At 43.0% G+C, this 20,644-nt stretch overlaps 1 protein-coding gene across 4 annotated transcripts in view; it reads right to left on the bottom strand.

The window, feature by feature from the left end:
* LOC111574418 (ATP-binding cassette sub-family C member 12-like) overlaps window positions 1-20,644 on the bottom strand; it is a 42,149-nt gene that overhangs the window by 6,616 nt on the left and 14,889 nt on the right. For 3 of the 4 annotated variants that reach the window (XM_023279027.3, XM_023279001.3, XM_023278995.3), the window contains 18 exons: window positions 17,663-17,893; window positions 17,506-17,577; window positions 17,171-17,295; window positions 10,238-10,310; window positions 8,019-8,222; window positions 7,267-7,401; window positions 6,781-6,877; window positions 5,798-5,848; window positions 4,982-5,077; window positions 4,738-4,841; window positions 3,774-3,956; window positions 3,386-3,612; window positions 3,078-3,215; window positions 1,339-1,528; window positions 1,151-1,240; window positions 822-1,011; window positions 399-558; window positions 217-295 (listed from right to left, as the gene is read on the bottom strand). In XM_023279027.3, coding sequence (XP_023134795.1) covers window positions 217-295; window positions 399-558; window positions 822-1,011; window positions 1,151-1,240; window positions 1,339-1,528; window positions 3,078-3,215; window positions 3,386-3,612; window positions 3,774-3,956; window positions 4,738-4,841; window positions 4,982-5,077; window positions 5,798-5,848; window positions 6,781-6,877; window positions 7,267-7,401; window positions 8,019-8,222; window positions 10,238-10,310; window positions 17,171-17,295; window positions 17,506-17,577; window positions 17,663-17,893 — 2,445 coding nt within the window. The other variant, XM_055013631.1, reaches the window with a different exon arrangement.

The following is a 20,644-nucleotide window of genomic DNA, read 5'->3' as shown; positions in this document are numbered from 1 at the left end:
TGTACAGTCTAATGGCTGATGGGATGAAGGTGCTGCCCAATCGCTTTGAGGCTTGAGTAGTTTGGTATCACAAAGAGATTCCATTGTGGTTCTGTGCACTTGGATGACTGAAGTCAAATGAGTCCAAAATTTTGCAGTTTCTCAATAAAAACAAACAGATTAACCCAAACAATGTGCTGATAATGTGTTGTGCTTCATATTGTACTGGTAACATACTGTGTCCTTCATGTAGGTCTTCTCCAGTGTTGTCCAGATGTCCTCATCAGTGTAGTCATTGAAAGGGTCTAGGTTGTACCTGTAAGCAAGCACAGTTGGTTACTGAGTGACTAACTCACTCAACACTTTGTGCTTGTGTGTCAACAGAAACCTCGGTGGAGTTCTGGGCTAACTCAGGTTACCTGACTGTACCACTGAACAGCACAGGGTCCTGGGGGATGATGGACAATTTGCTGCGCAGATCCTGCAGGCCAATGGCCATAATGTCCACTCCGTCTATCAGGATGGTTCCTCCTGCTGGCTCCACTAGTCGGAATAGAGCCATGCCTAAAGAGGATTTCCCTAAATACACGAGGCACAGAGTACAGTCACTGGAAACTGAACTACAACTGCTGTCACGGTGTGTCAGAGTTACATAACATTGTGTCCGACATCAAGACTGGGAGGGATTCTGCTCCTCAATCTGATCATTAGAAACACTTTGCTTCAGCCGCTCAATTATATAATAATGTCTAAATTAACTTGATATTCCTCAAACATCCCAAATACAGCAGGTGAATGAATAACAAAGATATAGGCAACAAATAAAGGATTCAGGGCCTCACCAGAGCCTGTCCTTCCCACAATGCCCAGCTTCTCTCCAGCTTGGATGAAGAAATCAAGCCCGTTCAGTACAATGGGTGTATTCTCCCTGTACCTCATCTTATAGTCCTGGAAGGTGATGACTCCACTCTTGGGCCAGTCCTCTGGGATCTGAGCATCCTTTATGTGTCTTGGGGCCTCAGATTTGCAACCCTGTAAACACAGCAAACAAGAACTTTAAGGGAAGGAACAGAAGAGATCTCAGAGGATAACTCACTGCAAATTGAAACTTTTTAGCCTTGTGTTTAAGAAGACCAGGACAGATGATTTGGTGGAAGGAGAGAGATCTGACCGTGATGTATTCCTGAAGTCGCTCTACAGAGTTGAACCTTGCCTCCACTTCCGTTGCCTGTCTCACTACATACTGAAGCAGGCCTGTCAACTAGACACAGAACATAGAACAAAATCTGTTAATACACCTGCTGCAGCATGTCTTTGAAAAGGAAACAAAACATGCATGAATTGGTTTTCCAGATTTACCTGAATAGTGTAGGATAAGGCCAAGCCTTTCAAAGCTGGACTGACAAGTTCATTACTGCTGAGCACTACAAACAGAGCCACCACCAAGGTCATGGTTGCACCCATGAAATCCAGCCAGAAAGACAGCCAGCGTGTGCCAGAGTTAAACAGCAAGAAGTGGTTGGAATTAATGTCATTGATGGACTTGAACCTACAAAAACAAACAAAAAAACAAAGGATGAGCCAAGGTTTGTGGATAGTTCCTTACCCCAGTCATCAATAAAACACTGGTTACAATGCAGACAAATATCAGAGACGTTGTCACTAAGGTATCACCTAGTGGTTCTGCACTGAATGAACGTAAGGTAGAGACAGCAAAGAAGCTTTTCTTTCTGTTAAAGGTGCAATATGTTGGGGGGCAGTTGTTTCCCCAAGCGAAGGAGCTCAAGTATCTCAGAATCTTGTTCACGAGTGATGGGGAAATGGAGCGAGAGATGGACAGGCAGCTTGGTGATGCGTCAGCAGTAATATGGGCATTGTATCGAACCGTCGTGGTGAAGAGGGAGCTGAGCTGCAAGGGGAAGCCCCAACCCTCACCTATGGTTATGAGCTTTGGGGAGTGACTGAAAGAATGAGATTGCGGATACAAGTGGTTGAAATGAGCTTCCTCTGTAGTGTGGCTGGGCTCAGCCTTAGAGATAGGGTGAGAAGCTCAGACATCCGGAGGGAGCTCGGAGTAGAGCTGCTGCTCCTTCACATTGAAAGGAGCCAGTTAGGTGGTTTGACATCTGATTCGGATGCCTCCAGGGAGAATTCCTTTGGAGGTTTTCTGAACACGTCTGTTTGTGAGGAGACCCCAGGGCAGACCCAGAACCCGCTGGAGGGATTATGTATCCCGTCTGGCCTGGGAACACCTCGGGATCCCCCAGGAAGAGCTGGAAAATGTTGCCAGAGGGGAGGGACATCTGGAACGACCTGCTTCACCTGCTGCCTCCGCGACCCAACCCCAGATAAGTGGAAGAAAATGGATGGATGGATGGATGATGGATGATGCAATATGTATGAGGTTTACTATAAATATTTCAGAAATATAGCTATCTGCTGTGCAGAGATGAAGTGGAGTAACAGCGTCCTCGACAGTGGTACTCTGGCTGCACTAACAACAGTGTTGTTGCGCATTAATGCATGTGAGGTCCTTCCTTTGAAACTGTTGGCTCTCTCTACAGTTATGAACGGACGTCTCACACTGCAGGTAAAAAATGAAAATGTAGTTCTGACACTCCTTCTCTGCTTGTGTCTGTTCTGCATCAGTCTTTGTTGTGTTTGCTTTCATACAGTCCACCAGACAGCGTTTTTTTCATCGCAGTCCAACAAACCATGGAAACACACAGCAGAACAGATACCATTGGTTGTGGCTGGATTATCATTTGTTGGCTCTTGAATACACAACCTTTCTGGTTGTGTATTCAATGCGGGTCAACACAACTGTTTGTTTGGGTCTTAGATGCTGCTGCTCTAAACAATGTTCAGTATTTCTGAATGTAAAACACTTATATAGCACCTTCTTTTTTTAACTTCAGGTTTTAAAGCACTAAACAATGAGTTTTTCATTCAACCAATAAATGCACACATTTACACACCACAAGTGGCAGAGCTGGCATGTGGACCATCAACCCTGTGATTAGTAAACAACCCCACCTACCAACTGAATCCTACATGAATGTTGCACACAGAGCCTTTAAGGAACTCTGGTATCTCACATTTTGATGTGGCTGTCTCTTATGTTGTAGGCATGGATGGTGCTGAGGCCCTGCAAGGTGGAGATGGTGAGAGAAATGCAGGGAGAGCGACTGATGTTCTCCATCTTCTTCATCTGACGAATACTCTTCTGGAATACACTGCAGATAAATCACAACAGATATTCAGCTGACCCAGAACATCTCTTTACTGTCACAAGCCTGCTTTAAGACATGAAATAATTTTAGAAATCTCGCAGATTGCACACATTTTCTGCAGTCCCCATCGTAATGAATTTGATGATGTTTAAATTTAACTGGTACAAACTCACAAGAGAACGAGGGCAAACAAAACTCCAAGAACAACCACAGCTACCAGCAAGACAGGGAAGACGACCGCGATGATGGCAATTGCGGCTATGACAAGCAGACAAAACTGTAAGAAAGAGTCCATGTGGAGGGGAAGCACGGTGTCCACCTCCTCCTGGTCTTTAGAGAAGCGGTTCAGGATGCGGCCTGTTGGCGTTGTGTCAAAGAAACTCATTGGACTGGCAATAATCTGAGGGAAGAAAACAATAAACCCTGTTCAGCACTCCTTTGCTGCTACTTCATGCTCTTTTTTTAAATTATCATGTATTCAGTTGACTGGTGATGAATAAGAAGTATGTTTAAAATTGAAATCGGTGTATATAATTTGGTTGGGTTCAGACATCCAACTACCTTCTTGAACATTGTGTCATGGAATTTGCAGGCGGCATTCAAGGTGACATTAGTGAACAAGAAGCATTTGATGACCGCAAGCACCACCGTGATAATTATCACCACACCATAAATCATTTGGTAGAACTCTAGGTCAGGGTTTTGTGAGACGTCACCCTGGTTTGAAGTTGTGTTGCTGGATGACTGGGACAAAACAGAGAAAATATATGAGGTTAGTGGTGACCAGGGTTGGAAAGAAATGAAAGAACTCAAACCATGAATAATTAAAGAATCTGTTTTGTCTTATTGCGGATATTGTCACCACACACACGACACAGATTTAGAAACATTTAAAAACTATAAAATGAAACATTCTGCACTGTTCTTGGTCAAAAATCAAATTCATGTCAATTTGTGACATTGGTCATGTGACCTGGAAAAGGTCACATTTCTCTGGGATACATCCTTCCATTAAAGCAGCGAGACACTCAGATGGATGTGATCGAGTCATCAGAGGCTCGATAAAGTAAAAAATGATGGTCTGAAAGAACCAGTAGCATCTTTGTACTACTTTTCAGGAGTGGAAACAAGATCAAAAGCTTGAGGAGGGAGGGAAACACATACCAGGATTTCCCAATGGAAGGATGGAAATCAACCATGTTTGCTACATTAGTAAAGTGATGTTGAGCTGTGTGAAGTGAGAATTAAATAAACATCAAAAGTCAGTCTGCGCTGTCTGTCTTATCTCTCGAACCACACAACCTCAATTACTGCCAAAACCAACAAAACATGAGTGAGTCTGCAGTGACTCTGGGTGCCTGACCAACCTCTGGAGAAACAGTGCATCACCGCTGGATTGTCAATGCTGGAAGACACCGACTTTTCTCCGCTCTCTGGCTGTCCAAACCACATTGGAGCATACAATAATCTGAACTGTATCCAGCTGTGGGAGGTCTGCTCTCTGAGACAGAGAGATGATTCTCACCCCATTACCCTGTCCCAGCCAGTGGCTGAGCCACCAGTTGCTGAAGGCTGTGGATCCAATCATCAGGACCATGTTTAGGATGGTGAGGAAGGTGACGATGTAGCCTGCAGCAACACAGTTACACCAAAGTTAACCAACAGGTGGTGCACTTGTAAACCGCATTATTGTTCAGTGTCATGTTAGTGTGTGTGTGTGTGTGTGTGTGTGTGTGTGTGTGTGTGTGTGTGTGTGTGTTGAATCAGACCTCCTGCTGCCTTGCAGTACTGCTGGTAGACCCTCCAGGAGACAGCCCCTTCTGTGGACAGCTCCTGACTGACCAGCTGATCACTAGCCTTGACAGCTGTTTAAGAGGAAGAAATACATATTTTAGAATCACAGCATGAATAAAGGAACCATTTACATCAGCTGATATCCTGACTAATTGGAACCAACCTGAAGGGACGTGGTCCCCTGAAGACTGGATTATCAAGGTAAATGCTACATTCACATATGTGCAAATACAAGGAGTCACACATTTATAGAACTACAGAAGAATCATTTGTACAAATACTACGTTAATAAAACAAGATACATGCCCGTATTCTGTTAAAGTCTACTGACCACTAAACTTGTTGTCTTTTAGGGTCATGACCTCCATGCAGAGAATACATGAATTACATTTGAACTCAGGGCTAACTCTGCAGTAACAACAAGTTTTAAATATATAACCTGGGAAAGCCTCTCCCACTGGGTGAACACATGCACATGCTTCAAACACACAAGGACAGTCATGCTAAAAGTCAATCATTTATGGCTTTACCCCACTCTGCTAAGTGAACATCCTCCTTTAACTCACTGCACCACCACATCCTACTTTCACAGTGAACTTGTTGTTATTTACATGATCACACCTGCTTTCGGTAAAAGAGCTTCTGATTGGCTAAAATCTCCTGTCACTGGTTAGATCTTCCTCTAAGACCACTTGATTTACAAAATACTCAGAGGCGACTGTGAATTATTTTTCCCAGTGATGTAAAATTAATATTGCCAACCCTGGCTTTAATGAGCTTTGCAGACTTACATATTTGGTCAGCTTTCGCTTCATCATCCTTCTCATCTGACAGGTCAAATGCTGGAAGGAAGCACAGATACCAGTCAGTATACACTTCTATTCACCACACAGAATCTGACATGATGATCTCATACACTACTCCAGTAAACACAGAGAAATGAGGCTGGATGTTGGGAGGAAATAATGGCTGAGTGATGTGTCATAAAGAATATCAGGTGGGGTGTTTCCATCATGATGGAATGATGTTCACGATTTCTCAGAAAGGATAAAAAAGGAGTTCTGGTTTCGCTTGACATATTCTAAAAAGTAAACTAACTTGTTGTGAAGGCAATAACTGTAAATGACAATTAACTCATCTCTTCTGTAGACTCAAATAAAAGCAAAAAAATGGCTAAATTACACACAACATTGTTGGAACTGCAGGTCTGTTATTGCTTTACAACTTTTTACCTCCTTCTAGAAATGCTCGTTAATGAGCTCACTCTTCTATCAAAAAACTTTGCTCCACAGAGAGTTGTGCCAAGTCTACTACAACAAGTTCTCTGTATTGTATGCTGCTTTTAGGGATGTATTTCTACTAGTTATAAAATGCTACAACAAACATATTTATTGGTGTGTCTTTCTGCTGATCTTTATCATGAACAGGGATGGGTATAGTTCACATTTTAACAGTATTCCTACTTTTACCAGTACTGCTTATCTATCCGGTACTTTAACTGTATTTTTATCTGTACTTTTTGATTATTTTTGGTTGTTTTCTTTTCGAAGAGAAAAAAAAAGAAATTTAGAACAGAATAAAGATTGCTTTATTGTTTCATATGTACTATTTTTAAATTACATTTTATTTAGATGCTAATGTGTTGATGGGATGATCAGAGCTCTGTGGACAATGTCACAGGTTTCACTCACAACAAAAAAAAAAAGCTCCACCTTGAACAGATATTTCATTCTTTCTAGGTTCTCTATTAGGTTTTTCTCTCTAGTTTCCATACCGGGGTTCACCATCCCGCTGTCTGGACGCTGTCTGAGCTCATCGTCCTGCAGCTGGTCAGCATCTTGGGGTGACACCTCCTCCTCCTCTTTTTCAGTCTGGCATTCAAGAGAATCAAGAAGACAGAGTTACAACAACAAGCCCAACCAAACCTATGCACTGTGCTTTCCCTAGTCATTGTGTTTATTGTTCTTGAGCTATTAAACCATTAAAGAACTGGTGATGGAGCCTACCAGTGGAAAAACTAACAGACGAAGACGGCCTATAAATTACACGGACTGCATGTGTAGAGACACTGGTGCTCTGATCACAAATGAGATCAAGTCGTTAATGACAGACCGCAGACTTTGGGGAGGGATTGCTAAGTCTGCTCGGACTAATAATGAGAAAGAACTGCTGAGAGGGTTTTACAGCTAGTTTACCTTTGAGGAAAGGCACATTGACAGAGTAATGCAGCCACATATACAGTTTCTGCTGAAACTCTTACTTTGGACTGTTCTGACTTGTAGTTACTGATGAGCTGAGCGTAGCGTCCTTCGGCTGCCATCAGGCCCTCGTGGTTTCCAGCCTCCAGGATCTCACCATCCTCCAGAACCAAGATATCATCACAGAACTCCAAATACTAGGGGACACATGTGAGAACAACCATGTCAACAAAACAGCTCAGAACTGCAGCCAGCGTTTTACAATGCAGTCTAAACAGCAGTCATGTGTACATGAACATTTATGGCATTTGACAGACACTCTTATCTGACTCATAATATTACTCACAACTCATTAAAACGGTAACATTGAGAGGAAGCAGTACAAATTACATAACATTACCTGATGGGTGATTTACATTCACTTAGTTTACTGCAACAAGATGATATAAATTGTATTTTACAAACATCACTATGTAACTGTACTAACCCAGAATGTTCTGTAATTGCTCAGTTTTCACAGGTTTGTGGTAAAATGTCGTATTTAAAAAGTTGTTTCATATTTGAGTAAACATGCCCATTGCATTTTTATTGTGATTCTCCTTTGTCCTCAAGGTGATTACAATACTTCAGGGAGTTACTGCTCAGGGCAAAGAAACAGTCTGGTACCTAAAAGAATGACATATTAATGCTGCACTCTGTTTTTTATACTTATTAAACAAATGATGGAATAGAAGTGCTGGTAGTCATATTTTGTTGCCTTTAGACATTTAGGTTCAGGACCAGCTAAAGAATAAAGCACCATCTATTTTCTTACCTGGAGCTGGTGTGTGACCAGGATGATGGACTTTCCTTGGAGCTCCTTCTTTATGCATTCTTCAAAAATGTGTTTCCCCACATGAGCATCAACAGCAGACAGCGGATCATCAAGGAGGAAGATGTCCTTATCGGAGTAGACAGCTCTGGCCAGGCTGATCCTCTGCTTCTGTCCCCCTGACAGATTCAGCCCTCGCTCTCCAATCTGCCAACAAAACAACAAAAGACCACTAGCCACAGGGTCCACCATCTCACAAAATCCACTTTTCTACTTTTCTACTTTTACTTTTTGATCGTGGACTTCCGCAGGAGGAGGACACCCCGGACTGCATCGGTGAACATCCAGGGTTTGGACATTGACATGGTGGACACATACAAATACCTGGGTGTTCACCTCAATAATAAACTGGACTGGACACACAATACAGAGGTCCTGTACAAGAAGGGCCAAAGTCGTCTCCACCTGCTGAGGAGACTGAGGTCCTTTGGAGTGTGCAGGACTCTGCTTAGGACATTCTACGACTCTGTGGTAGCGTCTGCTATTTTCTATGCAGTGGTCTGCTGGGGAGCAGGGAGCAGTGAAAGGGACAGAAAGAGACTAAACAGACTGGTCAGGAGGGCTGGTTCTGTCCTGGACTGTTCCCTGGACTCCATAGAGGAGGTGGGTGAGAGGAGGATGTTGTCAAAGCTCACATCCATCATGGACAATCCCTCTCACCCACTGCATGACACTGTGGGGTCTTTAAGCAGCTCCTTCAGCAGCAGACTGAGACATCCACCCTGCAAGAAAGAGCGCTATCGCAGGTCCTTCATCCCATCTGCTATAAGACTTTACAACATCAGCATCACTGGCTGATGTTAACATAAACTGGACTATATCATTACCACCCCAAACCATAAAATTTGCACTGACATTCTTGCACTGCACATCTCTGCACTTTTAAACTTTATTTTTATTTTTTTCTGTTAAAAATTTTTTTCACCCTTGTATATATTGTATATAAAGCTGCTGTAACAATGTAAATTTCCCCTGGAGTGGGGAGAAATAAAGAACTTTATCTTTATCTTATCTTATCTTTATAAAGACAGGGTCCGTATTCGTAAAAAGAGAGGAAAAAGAGAGGGCATATGCAGACAAGCACCAATAGTGAAGATGACAAAGTGGTCACAGCTCCAAGTAAATACAGAGACGGCAGACTGGGACTTCAAGAACAAGAAACTTCCACAATCAATAGACAACACCTGGTATGCAGCTTAATGGAATAAATGATTTATGCCATCCAAGAGTTTGTAAACTCTTGGATGGCATAAACTTTATCCATGTGATTATTGTTCTGTCTCTGAACATTTAGTTTCACAGTAAAAGATGTAAACTGACATGTCCTCAGTTTCTGCCTCCAGTCCTCCTGTCTGCAGTCAGTTTCTCTCTCCCTCTTTGTGTCTGTGTGCTGCAACCTGAAACATCAGGACTGTCAAGCCTGCTTTAAATGCTCATCTATACCAGAATCTAACTCTGCTCATGCATTCCACAAATGTTCTAGCCTCTGCTCCTGGACCTCCATCCTGGCTCCTCCTCAGCCCCAGACTACCGGCTTCCTGCCCAAGACTCAGCCATCGCCTCAGGCTCGAAGCAACCAGACCAAGACTCAGCCCCAGGTTTCCAGTAAGATATCCAACCCTGAGGACCCATTTTCCTGCTGCTTTAAAACAATAAAAAAATCAGTTTCTTGGCATCTGCACTGGGGTCCATCAGCCATGAAACACTGGTTATAAGAATGCATAAATACAAGAACATAGAGTATGGAGAGTATGACACTACCAGCTTGTGTGCCCAAATGTGTCTAGGCTAATGATCAACTTGAGGAGTCGTCAACAGAATAAAAATTTGTTGCTACAATCATGGAAATTTCAACTGAGGATATTTGTGGAATAGTTGTGCTGCTCCCTCCCTGTGATCATAATAATTTAAAATAATATTTAATATAAAGATGTACAAGACACGTTCCTCAACTTTATTCATGTCTTTGACTTAAAAACACACGTGGCCCTGTTAAGTTATAAAGAGCTGTGACAAGTCTGTGGGTCTTCTTTTATGGAAATGAAGGTGAATCCAGACCTCAACGTCGGCGTTTAACGTCACCTCTGTGTGTGTTGTTGCATCAATTAAAGGTTATCATCATTACAGGGTTAAAGAGATTTAAAACTGTAGAGAGCACCTACCTCAGTTTGATCACCATAAGGCAGGATCTTCAGGTCAGCTCTGAGGCTGCAGACATCCACAACTCGATCATATCTGTGGAGCAGTTATTTAAAGAACTATTCATATGAGCTCAGTCCTTATTAGAAGATGCACATTAACAATGTTTTAAATCCATTTGCTCAGATATAAAGTCCTTGTGGTTTTATGAAAGGTTATGTGAGAGTAAATTTACTCTTTATGAGTCCATAGTCTTTATGGTAACCAGATCATCATTCTGCCTTCAAACCAGCTCTGTCAGCATGAATCTTCTCACATATTGGAGATGTTCCTGTTTGAATACCTTGTCAGATGTAAATTCACAAAGACAACAGGAAAGTGAATATTTTCCATGTCAAAGCAATCTCCAAAAAACACTTCAGGCTGAAGCGGTTTTAACAGTTACTGGGTCAACAGGGACAATTGTAACATATTAACTATTATGGTCTGGGGTTATTTGCCATTCAGTTAGTCTTTCAGCTTGGTGATTAACTCTGTATTTTTTGGGGGGGAGGGGGGAGATTGTTTGTTTTGAAATCACTTTCCTCATGTGTCTGTGCTTGTTTTACCTTATCTGCCTTTGGGTTACATTTAACACCTGTTGTGTCTACCAACACGCTTTTAGTTTGTATTTCCAAAGATCTGCCTCAGCACCCTGACAGATCTCTTCACTCACTACATAATCAAGAGCTTGTCTCCGTCCCACAATTCCCAGTGCCTTAAGTGCTTGTCTCGCTTTTTCATCACAGTAGATTTCATAGGATACACATCTCCCTCAATGTTTAGAAAACAGAAATTTGACCCTCTGGTAGGTGGACTTAAGAGACTAACATTGAAAAAGCTACAATACCTCCCACAGCACTGTGTCTTTGTTACAGAGCGGATCAGACGTTCACATGCAGGACGACAAAGACACAGTGAACCAATACTGTAAATACAATAATGGTCTATTTGCAATAAATTTCTAAATACGTTTATGTACACAGGGTCGATAAGGAAAACCGAAAGTAACGATTACCAAGAGTAGCGACTGAACAGATAATGCACAAGGGTGACAACTATCAGTCAGAGGTTGAATTGTAAAAGACCACAGATAGTTATAAACACAGAGGACTGTCCTTCACTAGCTTCAGCTGGGACACATGGAGCGTGGGATGAACATGCAAAGAGGCTGGGAGTTTCAGCTAGACAGCACTGGGGGGTTGATGATCCTCTCAATTTGAAAAGGTCCCACGAAGCGGGGAGCGAATCTTTTAAACTCCACATGGAGGGGAAGATCTTTGGCTCTGAGTCAAACCTTGTGGCTGGGTTCACATACAGAAGCCAGGGGGCGACAGCGGTTGACCTGTAAATCCAACGTGACACGACACAGAAACATCTCCAAGGACTGGTTGGCCCTCTCAGTATGTCCATTCGACTGTGGGTGGAATCCGGATGTCAGCTTTCCATACGTGAACCGGTCAGATACCGTGTCCAAAGGTATGCCGTGGAAGTGGAATACATGGAGAATCAGGGCACAGTCTCCTTGGCAGAAGGCAGTTTGGGCAGAACAACGAAGTGGGGGGCTTTGGAGAAGCAGTTCACAATGGTGAGAATTTTGGTGTTGCCCTCGAAAGTGGGTAATCCTATTACAAAGTCCACAGCAATGCGAAACCAGGGCCTCTTTGGAACGGGCAGAGGCTGGAGGAGACCAGCACTGGACTGGTTGGGGGTCTTATTCTGAGCATAGGTGGTGCAGGTGGCAACGAAGTCCTGGGTGTCGCTGTCCATAGACGGCCACCAAAATCTCTACCAAAGGATGCTGAGGGTCCGAGAAACAGCAGGATGACAGGACAGGCAGGAGGAGTGTGTCCATTGCAGGACCTGAGCGTACAGGGTCAGGCGCGACCAGTGTGTCTCATGGTCCACCTCTTGGATCGGGTTGGAGGGTCTGGGCGCAGCGAAGCTAAAATTCCACTTCGCAGGTGAGGGACACCCATAAACAGGTACAGGGCAGGATTTCCTCAGTATCAGACAAGGAATCCTCCAAGGAGAATTGGCGAGAGAGGGCGTCTGGCTTGACATACCAGGATCTGGATCAGTATGTGAGTGAGAAACAGAATCGACCAAAGAACAGAGTCCACTGGGCTTGTCGAGAGTTCAGCCGTTTAGCGGTCTGGATGTACTCGAGGTTCTTATGATCTCTTATGACATGGATAGTTATAAACACAATACACTATACTATCAGACAGACTGAACCATATGAGTAAGATTTAAACAGGAGCATGACAAACCAGGACTTGGTGCAACCAAGCTAGAAAAGCGGGACAGGTTGAACAAATGCGGCCAACGTGAAAACAGGAATAATGGAATAATATAATCCGGGCCCTAATGGCAGAATTAATATTGAAAATACCATAAACTGCAAATACACATTTTACTATGCAACGACCAGCTACGAGAGGGGGAGTAACTTGGCTGGAAACCAGTCAGGCAGAGGAGCCGAGGGAATGTGGACAGAGCATGTCGTGTGGCGTGCCAGACATGGCATCGCAGCTGTAGTGGCGTTGGTAAGTGGTGCAGGCAATTGTGGAGGATGGCAATGTGACCTGGCTAGCCCAGGGCGGATGGCGGTGATGTATATTTCAGGAGACAGGCAGGCTAAGCTGGCAAGCAAGACTGGCAAGTGGAGCAGGCAAGCAACGCAAGCAGGGGTGGTTATGAACTGCACAGAGGAGAACAGGGTTAGCACAAGAGCTGATACTAAGCAGAACATGCACTGTGGCTGGGTTGACTAACAGAGGGTAATTCAACGGTCCGGTGTCGTGTAGCGGTCTGAGCCAGGCTTTTATGGAGCAGAGTGAGGAGTAGAAGGGCTGACCACTCCCTGCCACAGGTGTGCAAACTCAGGTAATTAGCCAATGATCTGCACCTGTAAACATTCCACACTCATGCCCAGAGGAGGGAAAAAGGGAAGGAGAGGAAAAGGGAGGTTGGGAGGTTGCGAGCTTGCTGGAACTGGAGGTGGAAGGTATGACAGTCGCCCATTATTTCTAAAATATGAATATAAATTATGACCTTAAAAAACCATTGAATCTTTTGTGGCAGATGTAACACACACATAGAACAAGCAGCAGCTCTGAGGTTTTAGAGCATGGCTGCAGTGTGTAGATACTACCTCCTGACTGGGTGCTGAGTGTAAAGGTTTGTCGGTGTGCTAAGGCTAGAGATCGACCGATTATCGGTCGGGCCGATTATCAGTGCCGATATTTGGACATTTGACGTATATCGGCATCGGCCTTTTTTTAATCCGACGGGCCGATATGAAGAAATCAATTTAAACCTGAGTTATTTCGGCTCAGATGCAGCCGCGTCTCTCTCTCCTGCTTTCTGTCTCCAGCACTATCCACCCCGCGCTCTGATTGGTTAAGCTTCAGTGGCAGAGCCTCTGAAGCAGCAGCTGTCCTCTCTCTCACACACACACACACACACACACACACACACACACACACACACACACACACACACACACACACACACACACACACACACACACACACACACACACACACACACACACACACACACACACACACACACACACAGAAGCAGGAAGATGAAGCGTCGACGAGTCTCCCTTTAAACGTGTGTCAAAAGTGCGGATTTTGAACTTTCTACCAGTTTTTGAATAGTGTTGATCGACCAAGTAAAACCCGAGTTATGATCAATAATAAACGCTGTACTTTTGAGCGAACTTTAGACGAGCGCATTTCGTGTGTCATTGTATGGTGAACGGCTAAACGGGAGATTCTTTGAAGCCTTCTGTAGCTGACACAAAAACAATCAGAAACATCAGGGAGAGTTTTGCAACTCTTAGGGAGTGACGTGTGAAAAACAAACAGCTCTGAGACTCCCTGCTGGAAGCACCTGGGGGATGAGAGCGGCTGCACAGGCATGATCCCAGTCAGAGCGTCTCTGTGTTACTAGTAAGAGAGTGGAATATTTAAGAAATACACAGAGGAGAGATGGCCAAAGTGCGGATTTGGAACTTTCTATCATTTTATTTAGTCAGGGGATAGTTATAACTCTTTGGGAGCAGCACGTCCTTCACTGGCTTTGGCCACAGATCACTCTCTCTGCCAGACACAGACAAGACACAAGATGCACAGAAAATAAAGACTTTGCTTCAGATGTAAAATAATAATAATAGTAATAATAATAATAATAATAATAATAATAATAATAATAATAATAATAATAATAATAAACTTATTCTAGCAATGGAGAACACCAGGACTCCAGATTCTCCACATGGTCCTAAATGGTAAATGGTCTGTATTTATATAGCGCTTTACTGTACCTGAAACGATACCCAAAGCGCTTTACATTATACATCACATTCACCCATTCATACACTGATGGTAGAAGCTGCCATGCAAGGCATTAACCACAACCCATCAGGAGCAGTTAGGGGTTTAGTGTCTTGCTCAGGGAGACCTCAACATGAGCTCTCCAGGCCAGGATCAAACTGGCAACCCTCCAGTTACAAGACGGCCACTCTACCCACTGAGCCATAAAGCCCCTTTCCTATTGTTTTTGCCATTGTAGAGACTGTGGTGGACAGAAAAAGTTTTTCTGGAGTGGCACAAATTCATTTATGTAAAATTTTATTGTGACTCCTGATGATTTTGTAAATAGTTGTGCCAAAGTGCCTAAAAATTTCCTGCATTTTAGTGCAAATAGTGGTATATAACTGTGTTGACTGCTGAATTTGCACATTATTTTATGACATAAACAATTTATATTTGCATTCTAAGTTCTGAAAAGGATTCTTTACACATGTTTATGGTGTCCACAGTAAAAAAAAATCAAACTTTTTCCTACTCAGACTTTGCATTTTTTCAGCAATTTTAGGTCAAGTGTGTTCATACATTATATCAAAAATGTATAAATAATTGTAGAATCATACAGGTGAGGTTGTGCTGAAAAAAGGACACCAAGCAAAGCAGGATCAACAATTTTTAAGGTGAAATATAAAGGTACAGGTCAAAAATGGACCTCAGTCAAATTGTCCCCCCAGATTCCTAAGGGTTAAAGCAAAGATAAGTCATTATAGTTATATTTAGATTTTACTTTATTTACTGTGGAAAAATTTCAGGGAGGTATTTATTTAAGCTTTTATTCAACTTTATAAGAGATGCTTCTGAGTGTAGAAAATCCATGCACTTCTGGAGCTATTATTTTCTGTTTGTTCGATTAAATAAACATGCTTTAGGCATTTAAACGAAGTTCAGTGTTTGCATTATTCAATTTTTTTCACGCTAATTTTTACACTTTTACTGCAAATGAATATCGGCTCCAAATATCGGTTATCGGCCTCCTCTAACTACTAATAATCGGTATCGGTCCTGAAAAACCCATATCGGTCGATCTCTAGCTAAGGCCAAGCCTCAGAGGGCTCAATCAATAGTGAAACCCATTAGAGAGCTACCCAGGACTATTTGACAGTTAAAAGAACACCCCCCAACAACTTTTCATTTTATTAATGTTTTAACTTGGGTTTTTATTGTTTAAACTTTGTGGCACTCACTCACCTGTATTAGTTAAGTTACTTCTGGTGCTATACCAATTTACACCACAAGTAGTGGTGCATAAGAAAGACTGACTTCCCAAAACAGCTCAGTTCAAGCGAAAGCAGTGTTGCCAACTTGGTGACTTTCTCGCTAAATCTGGCGACTTTTTTTGTCAAAAGCGACCAGCGACAAATCTAGCGACTTTTTCTGGCAGTTTGGAGACTCTGACATGAAAGCTCGGATTGTTCTGCAGTTACTGTCCTCAACGAGCAGCAGGTCCCACTGTGAGCTCCTCCCTGTCCCAAAGCACAGGCTTCCACATCACTCCGCAGCCAGACAGCAGATGAATCACGTAAGGGCAAAGTCGCTGCAGATCTCGTCCTGGCTTACAGAGCGGGGTGCAAATGAAAATGCTTCTTCACGGTCATACTAAAAGAAATCACTGCATTTAGCCTCTAGTTCAAAAACATATTTTGGGGGTTTTATACTCACTTTTTGTCTCTCCTACAACATTCATTACAATTACATGCAAACGGGAAGTTATGCAAATTAGGCGATGGCATCATTTAGCGACTTCTAGCAACTTTTAGGACAGCCAATAGCTACTTTCCTTACTGAGGAGTTGGCAACACTGAGCGGATGCTGTGTACAGGGAGTCATCACAGAGAAGCCATTGCTTGAAAAGCTGTCCTCTCTGTGTTTACAGAACAAAGCCATCCTGTTACACATACATCCATGCCTTTGTCTTCATGTGTGTAACACTACACATATATGTAAAGGACTGGAATTAGGTTCAGTGATTACAATCATTTTCTGACTAGTTTTCTGTGTCAGCTGCATTCTATCATCTAATTGTGTATTGTCTATTTGTGTATATATAGTCCAGCATCTTCCTCAGTTAAGCTGTTATGTTAAGACTTTTAGCCAAGGTAAAGGCCTATGTCTGTCAAAGACTTTGAAAAGTTAGCTATGCCTTCACTACCACACTGTTAAACTACTGTATTCTCTGTATGTGGGTGTACAGCAGTTATCTCTTCAGTGTCTGCAGCTGCTTGTCAGGAAAAAGAAGGTGAGATAATATCACTCTAGCATTTTCCTTCCTTCACTGGCATTCTGTACTTCTTAGGATTGATCTCCAAATTTTGCCTTGCAGTATTTTCTTTTTGTTATTGTAATCTTGCAACAGTTAAATGCCTCTTGTGTCTTATCTTTCCTGTCTGAACTGAACTCCAACAATAATGTCACATGTTGTATCCTCTTAGTTCATAATATGCCTCATCCTTTCCATGTTCAACTGTTACATTTCTTTCAAGTTATTTAGCTAGAATTAATGACCATCATTAAGTGAGCGAAGTGATTAATTACTTGGCCTGGTCAAGAGGTTTCCCCATCAGGATATTTTCTTGGACAGTTCCATGGAAAATCCAGGCTTGCTGGGAAACGTAGGCAAATGTCCCATCAGCTACAACAGAGCCCTGAAGAAGGTGAATCTAAAACAAACAAATGAGAATAAAGCTGCATGTACACAACGGTTAAATATAGTTAAATAGTTAAATTGAGGGAAAGCACAAAGACAAGGAGAGTCACTGGTGTTAAACAATGGCAGACAACAAACACTGAAAAATAAGGGCTGGTAAAAGTGTCAAAGGCTTGCAGAGATAAAAGATGATAATAACAAAAGACACACAGGAAAAACCAACCTGTTCCAAGATGCTGGAAATCAGTGATGATTTTCCGCTCCCCACATTCCCACAAACACCAAGCAGGTGGCCCTTCAGGAAACAACACAGACATTATTGGTTCACCTTTAACAGACTCAAGATGTCCTGATTCATCCTCCTCTGAGGTAAAGCTCACCTTAGGCAGTGTAAAGGAGATGTTTCTCAGGGTTGGCAAAGATTCAGTCTCTCCGTTCTCACACTTCACATCCACCGTCTGCTCTCTGACTCCATTGGCTGAGCTGTGTGGAGGGTCTGGCTGGCTGCCTGGTTTGGTCCAGGAAAGCGTAGCATTTTTCATCACTATCGCAGAGTCGCTGTCTTTCTTTCGCATCAGGTACAGCTCTGGATTCTGGATCAGCAATATTTTCTGCAGCCGCCACACATGACATTTACAAGCTAGTTCATGTTCTGGAAATTGAGATTTCTGTTGCAAATCAGATCAGTGCCAGTGATAAATATACAGTGATCAGCCACAAATTAAAACCACTGACAGGTGACTTAAATTACTTTGATTGTCTTGTTGGAAAGTGACATTCTGCCGAGAAACATGTCATGGGGATGTTACATTGATACATACACTTACTGGCCACTTTATCAAGTACACCTTGCTAGTAAAAGGTTGGATCCCCTTTGCCTTCAGAACTGCCTTAATTCTTCGTGGCATACTTTCAACAAGGTGTTGGAAAAATTCATCAGCAATTTTGGTCCACATTGTCGTGATAGTTGCTGCAGATTTGTTGGCTGCACATCTATGATGCCAATCTCCATTCCACCACATCCCAAAGGCTCTATTAGATTGAGATCTGGTGATTGTGGAGGCCACTGGAGTACATCAGAAGGAATGCGAAAAGAAAATAGCAGCACGGCTCACAAGAACTCAGAAAGAAAAAGCACTGCAGGAAAATCTCAAATCTGCAATATCAGACCATTGCAAAAGTAACAATCATATCATTGACTGGGACGGGGCAAAAATCATCGGAACTGAAGACGACAAAGTAAAACACTGGATTAAAGGGATAGTTCGGGATTTTTGACATGAATCTCTATGGCATCCCTATCATTAGTAACGTACGCTCTCACTGTCTTACCCCCGACAGTGTCCCGTGAGCCGAGTTCTGGTCCGGTTCTGGTCGCGGCGAAAGTAGTCCGGCAGGTTTCCAGGGTCACTTAAATAAAACGTATTTCTTCTAAAAACAGCATGTGTTCAAAAGAGTGATTTATTTGCATCACAAAACCCATTTCCATGAAAAAGTCACACCACGTAATCACTTGGCACTACTTCCTGTCCCGTCGTATCAATGCGCGCTGCCGTAAGCCCACCCCGCGGCTACCTGTTTCACTTTGTTTATTACTCAGGGCGATCGGAACGATAGGCTACCATGTATGAGTTCCCTCAGAGCTACGTCCATCACTGGAAAGCGATGAAATCCGTGACAAGATCCAGGCACATCTTTATTGCTGCAGCCTGGGTAGTCACAAGTCCGCCCCATTTATCATATAATATGTAAAAATGTTTGGTTTCTAACTTGTAACTAAGCTGATAAACGTGTCGGTCTACCGCTCTCAAACTTAGCCTGCTCGTTAGCGTTGTTGATATCAACACATGTACGCAGCAGTCAGCTGGAGGACAGCGCGCATTGATACGACGGGACAGGAAGTAGTGCCAAGTGATTACGTGGTGTGACTTTTTCGTGGAAATGGGTTTTGTGATGCAAATAAATCACTCTTTTGAACACATGCTGTTTTTAGAAGAAATACGTTTTATTTAAGTGACCCTGGAAACCTGCCGGACTACTTTCGCCGCGACCAGAACCGGACCAGAACTCGGCTCACGGGACACTGTCGGGGGAAAGACAGTGAGAGTGTACGTTACTAATGATAGGGATGCCATAGAGATTCATGTCAAAAATCCCGAACTATCCCTTTAAGTTCCAGCGTTGAACTTAATCCAGCAATCGACCAAGGAGACTCACCATGACATGCCATTACGGTGTGGGCGTGGCTGGCCTGGCCAATCTGGCGGCTCTACTGGGCGTGCCGCAAATGCCTGCTGTCACAATCTGCCGGCTGACGCATCACACGCTGTCAGTGAGACGCTTCTGATGAAGGCAAAAGTTTTTGCCGAAACTGTCAAGTTAATCAACATCTATCTATTCATTCTATGTCTGAACAAAAGAACTCAAAACTACTGTACAGTGAACTCATTGTCATGTTTGAGATGATCTGAGCTTTGTTACATTGTGCATTATCCTGCTAGCCATCAGAAGATGGTACACTGTGGTTATAAAGGGTTAGCCATGGTTAGCAACAGTACTCAAGTAGGCCATGGCATTTAAACCATACTTGATTGGTACCAAGGGGCCCAAAGTGTGCCAAGAAAACATCCCCCACACCATTCCACCACCACCAGCAGTCTGAACCATTGATACAAGGCAGGATGGATCTATGCTTTCATGTTGCTTACAGCAAATTCTGACCATCTGAATGTCGCAGCTGAAATCGAGACTCATCAGACCAGGCAACATTTTTCCAATCTTCTGTTGTCCAATTTTGTTGAGTCTGTTCCAATTGTAGCTTCAGTTTCCTGTTTTGGCTGACAGGAGTGGCACCTGGTGTGGTCTTCTGCTGTTGTAGTCCATCTTCTTCAAGGTTGGACGTGTTGTGCGTTCAAAGATGGTATTCTGCATTCCTTGGTTGTAACCAGTGGTTATTTGAGTTATTTTTGCATTTCTATCATCTCCAACTAGTCTGCCCATTCTCTTCTGATCTCTCACATCAACAAGGCATTTTCGTCCATACAACTGCCGCTCACTGGATATGTTCTCTTTTTCGGATCATTCTCTATAAACTCTAGAGATGATTGTGTGTGAAAATCCTAATAGATCAGCAGTTTCTGAAATACTCAGACCAGCCCATCTGGCACCAACAACCACGCCATGTTAAAAGTCACTTAAATCCCCTTTCTTCCCCATTCTGATGTGTATTTTGAAATTCAGCAAGTTGTCTTGACCATGTCAACATGCCTGAATGCACTGAGTTGTGGCCATGAAATTGGCTGATTAACTGATTAACAATTGTTTGTGTTAACAATTGAACAGGTGTACCTAATAAAGTGGCT

This window comes from Amphiprion ocellaris, chromosome 1 (assembly GCF_022539595.1).
Source record: "Amphiprion ocellaris isolate individual 3 ecotype Okinawa chromosome 1, ASM2253959v1, whole genome shotgun sequence".
Taxonomy (NCBI): Eukaryota; Metazoa; Chordata; class Actinopteri; family Pomacentridae; genus Amphiprion; species Amphiprion ocellaris.
This window is presented reverse-complemented; position numbering and strand designations above follow the sequence as displayed.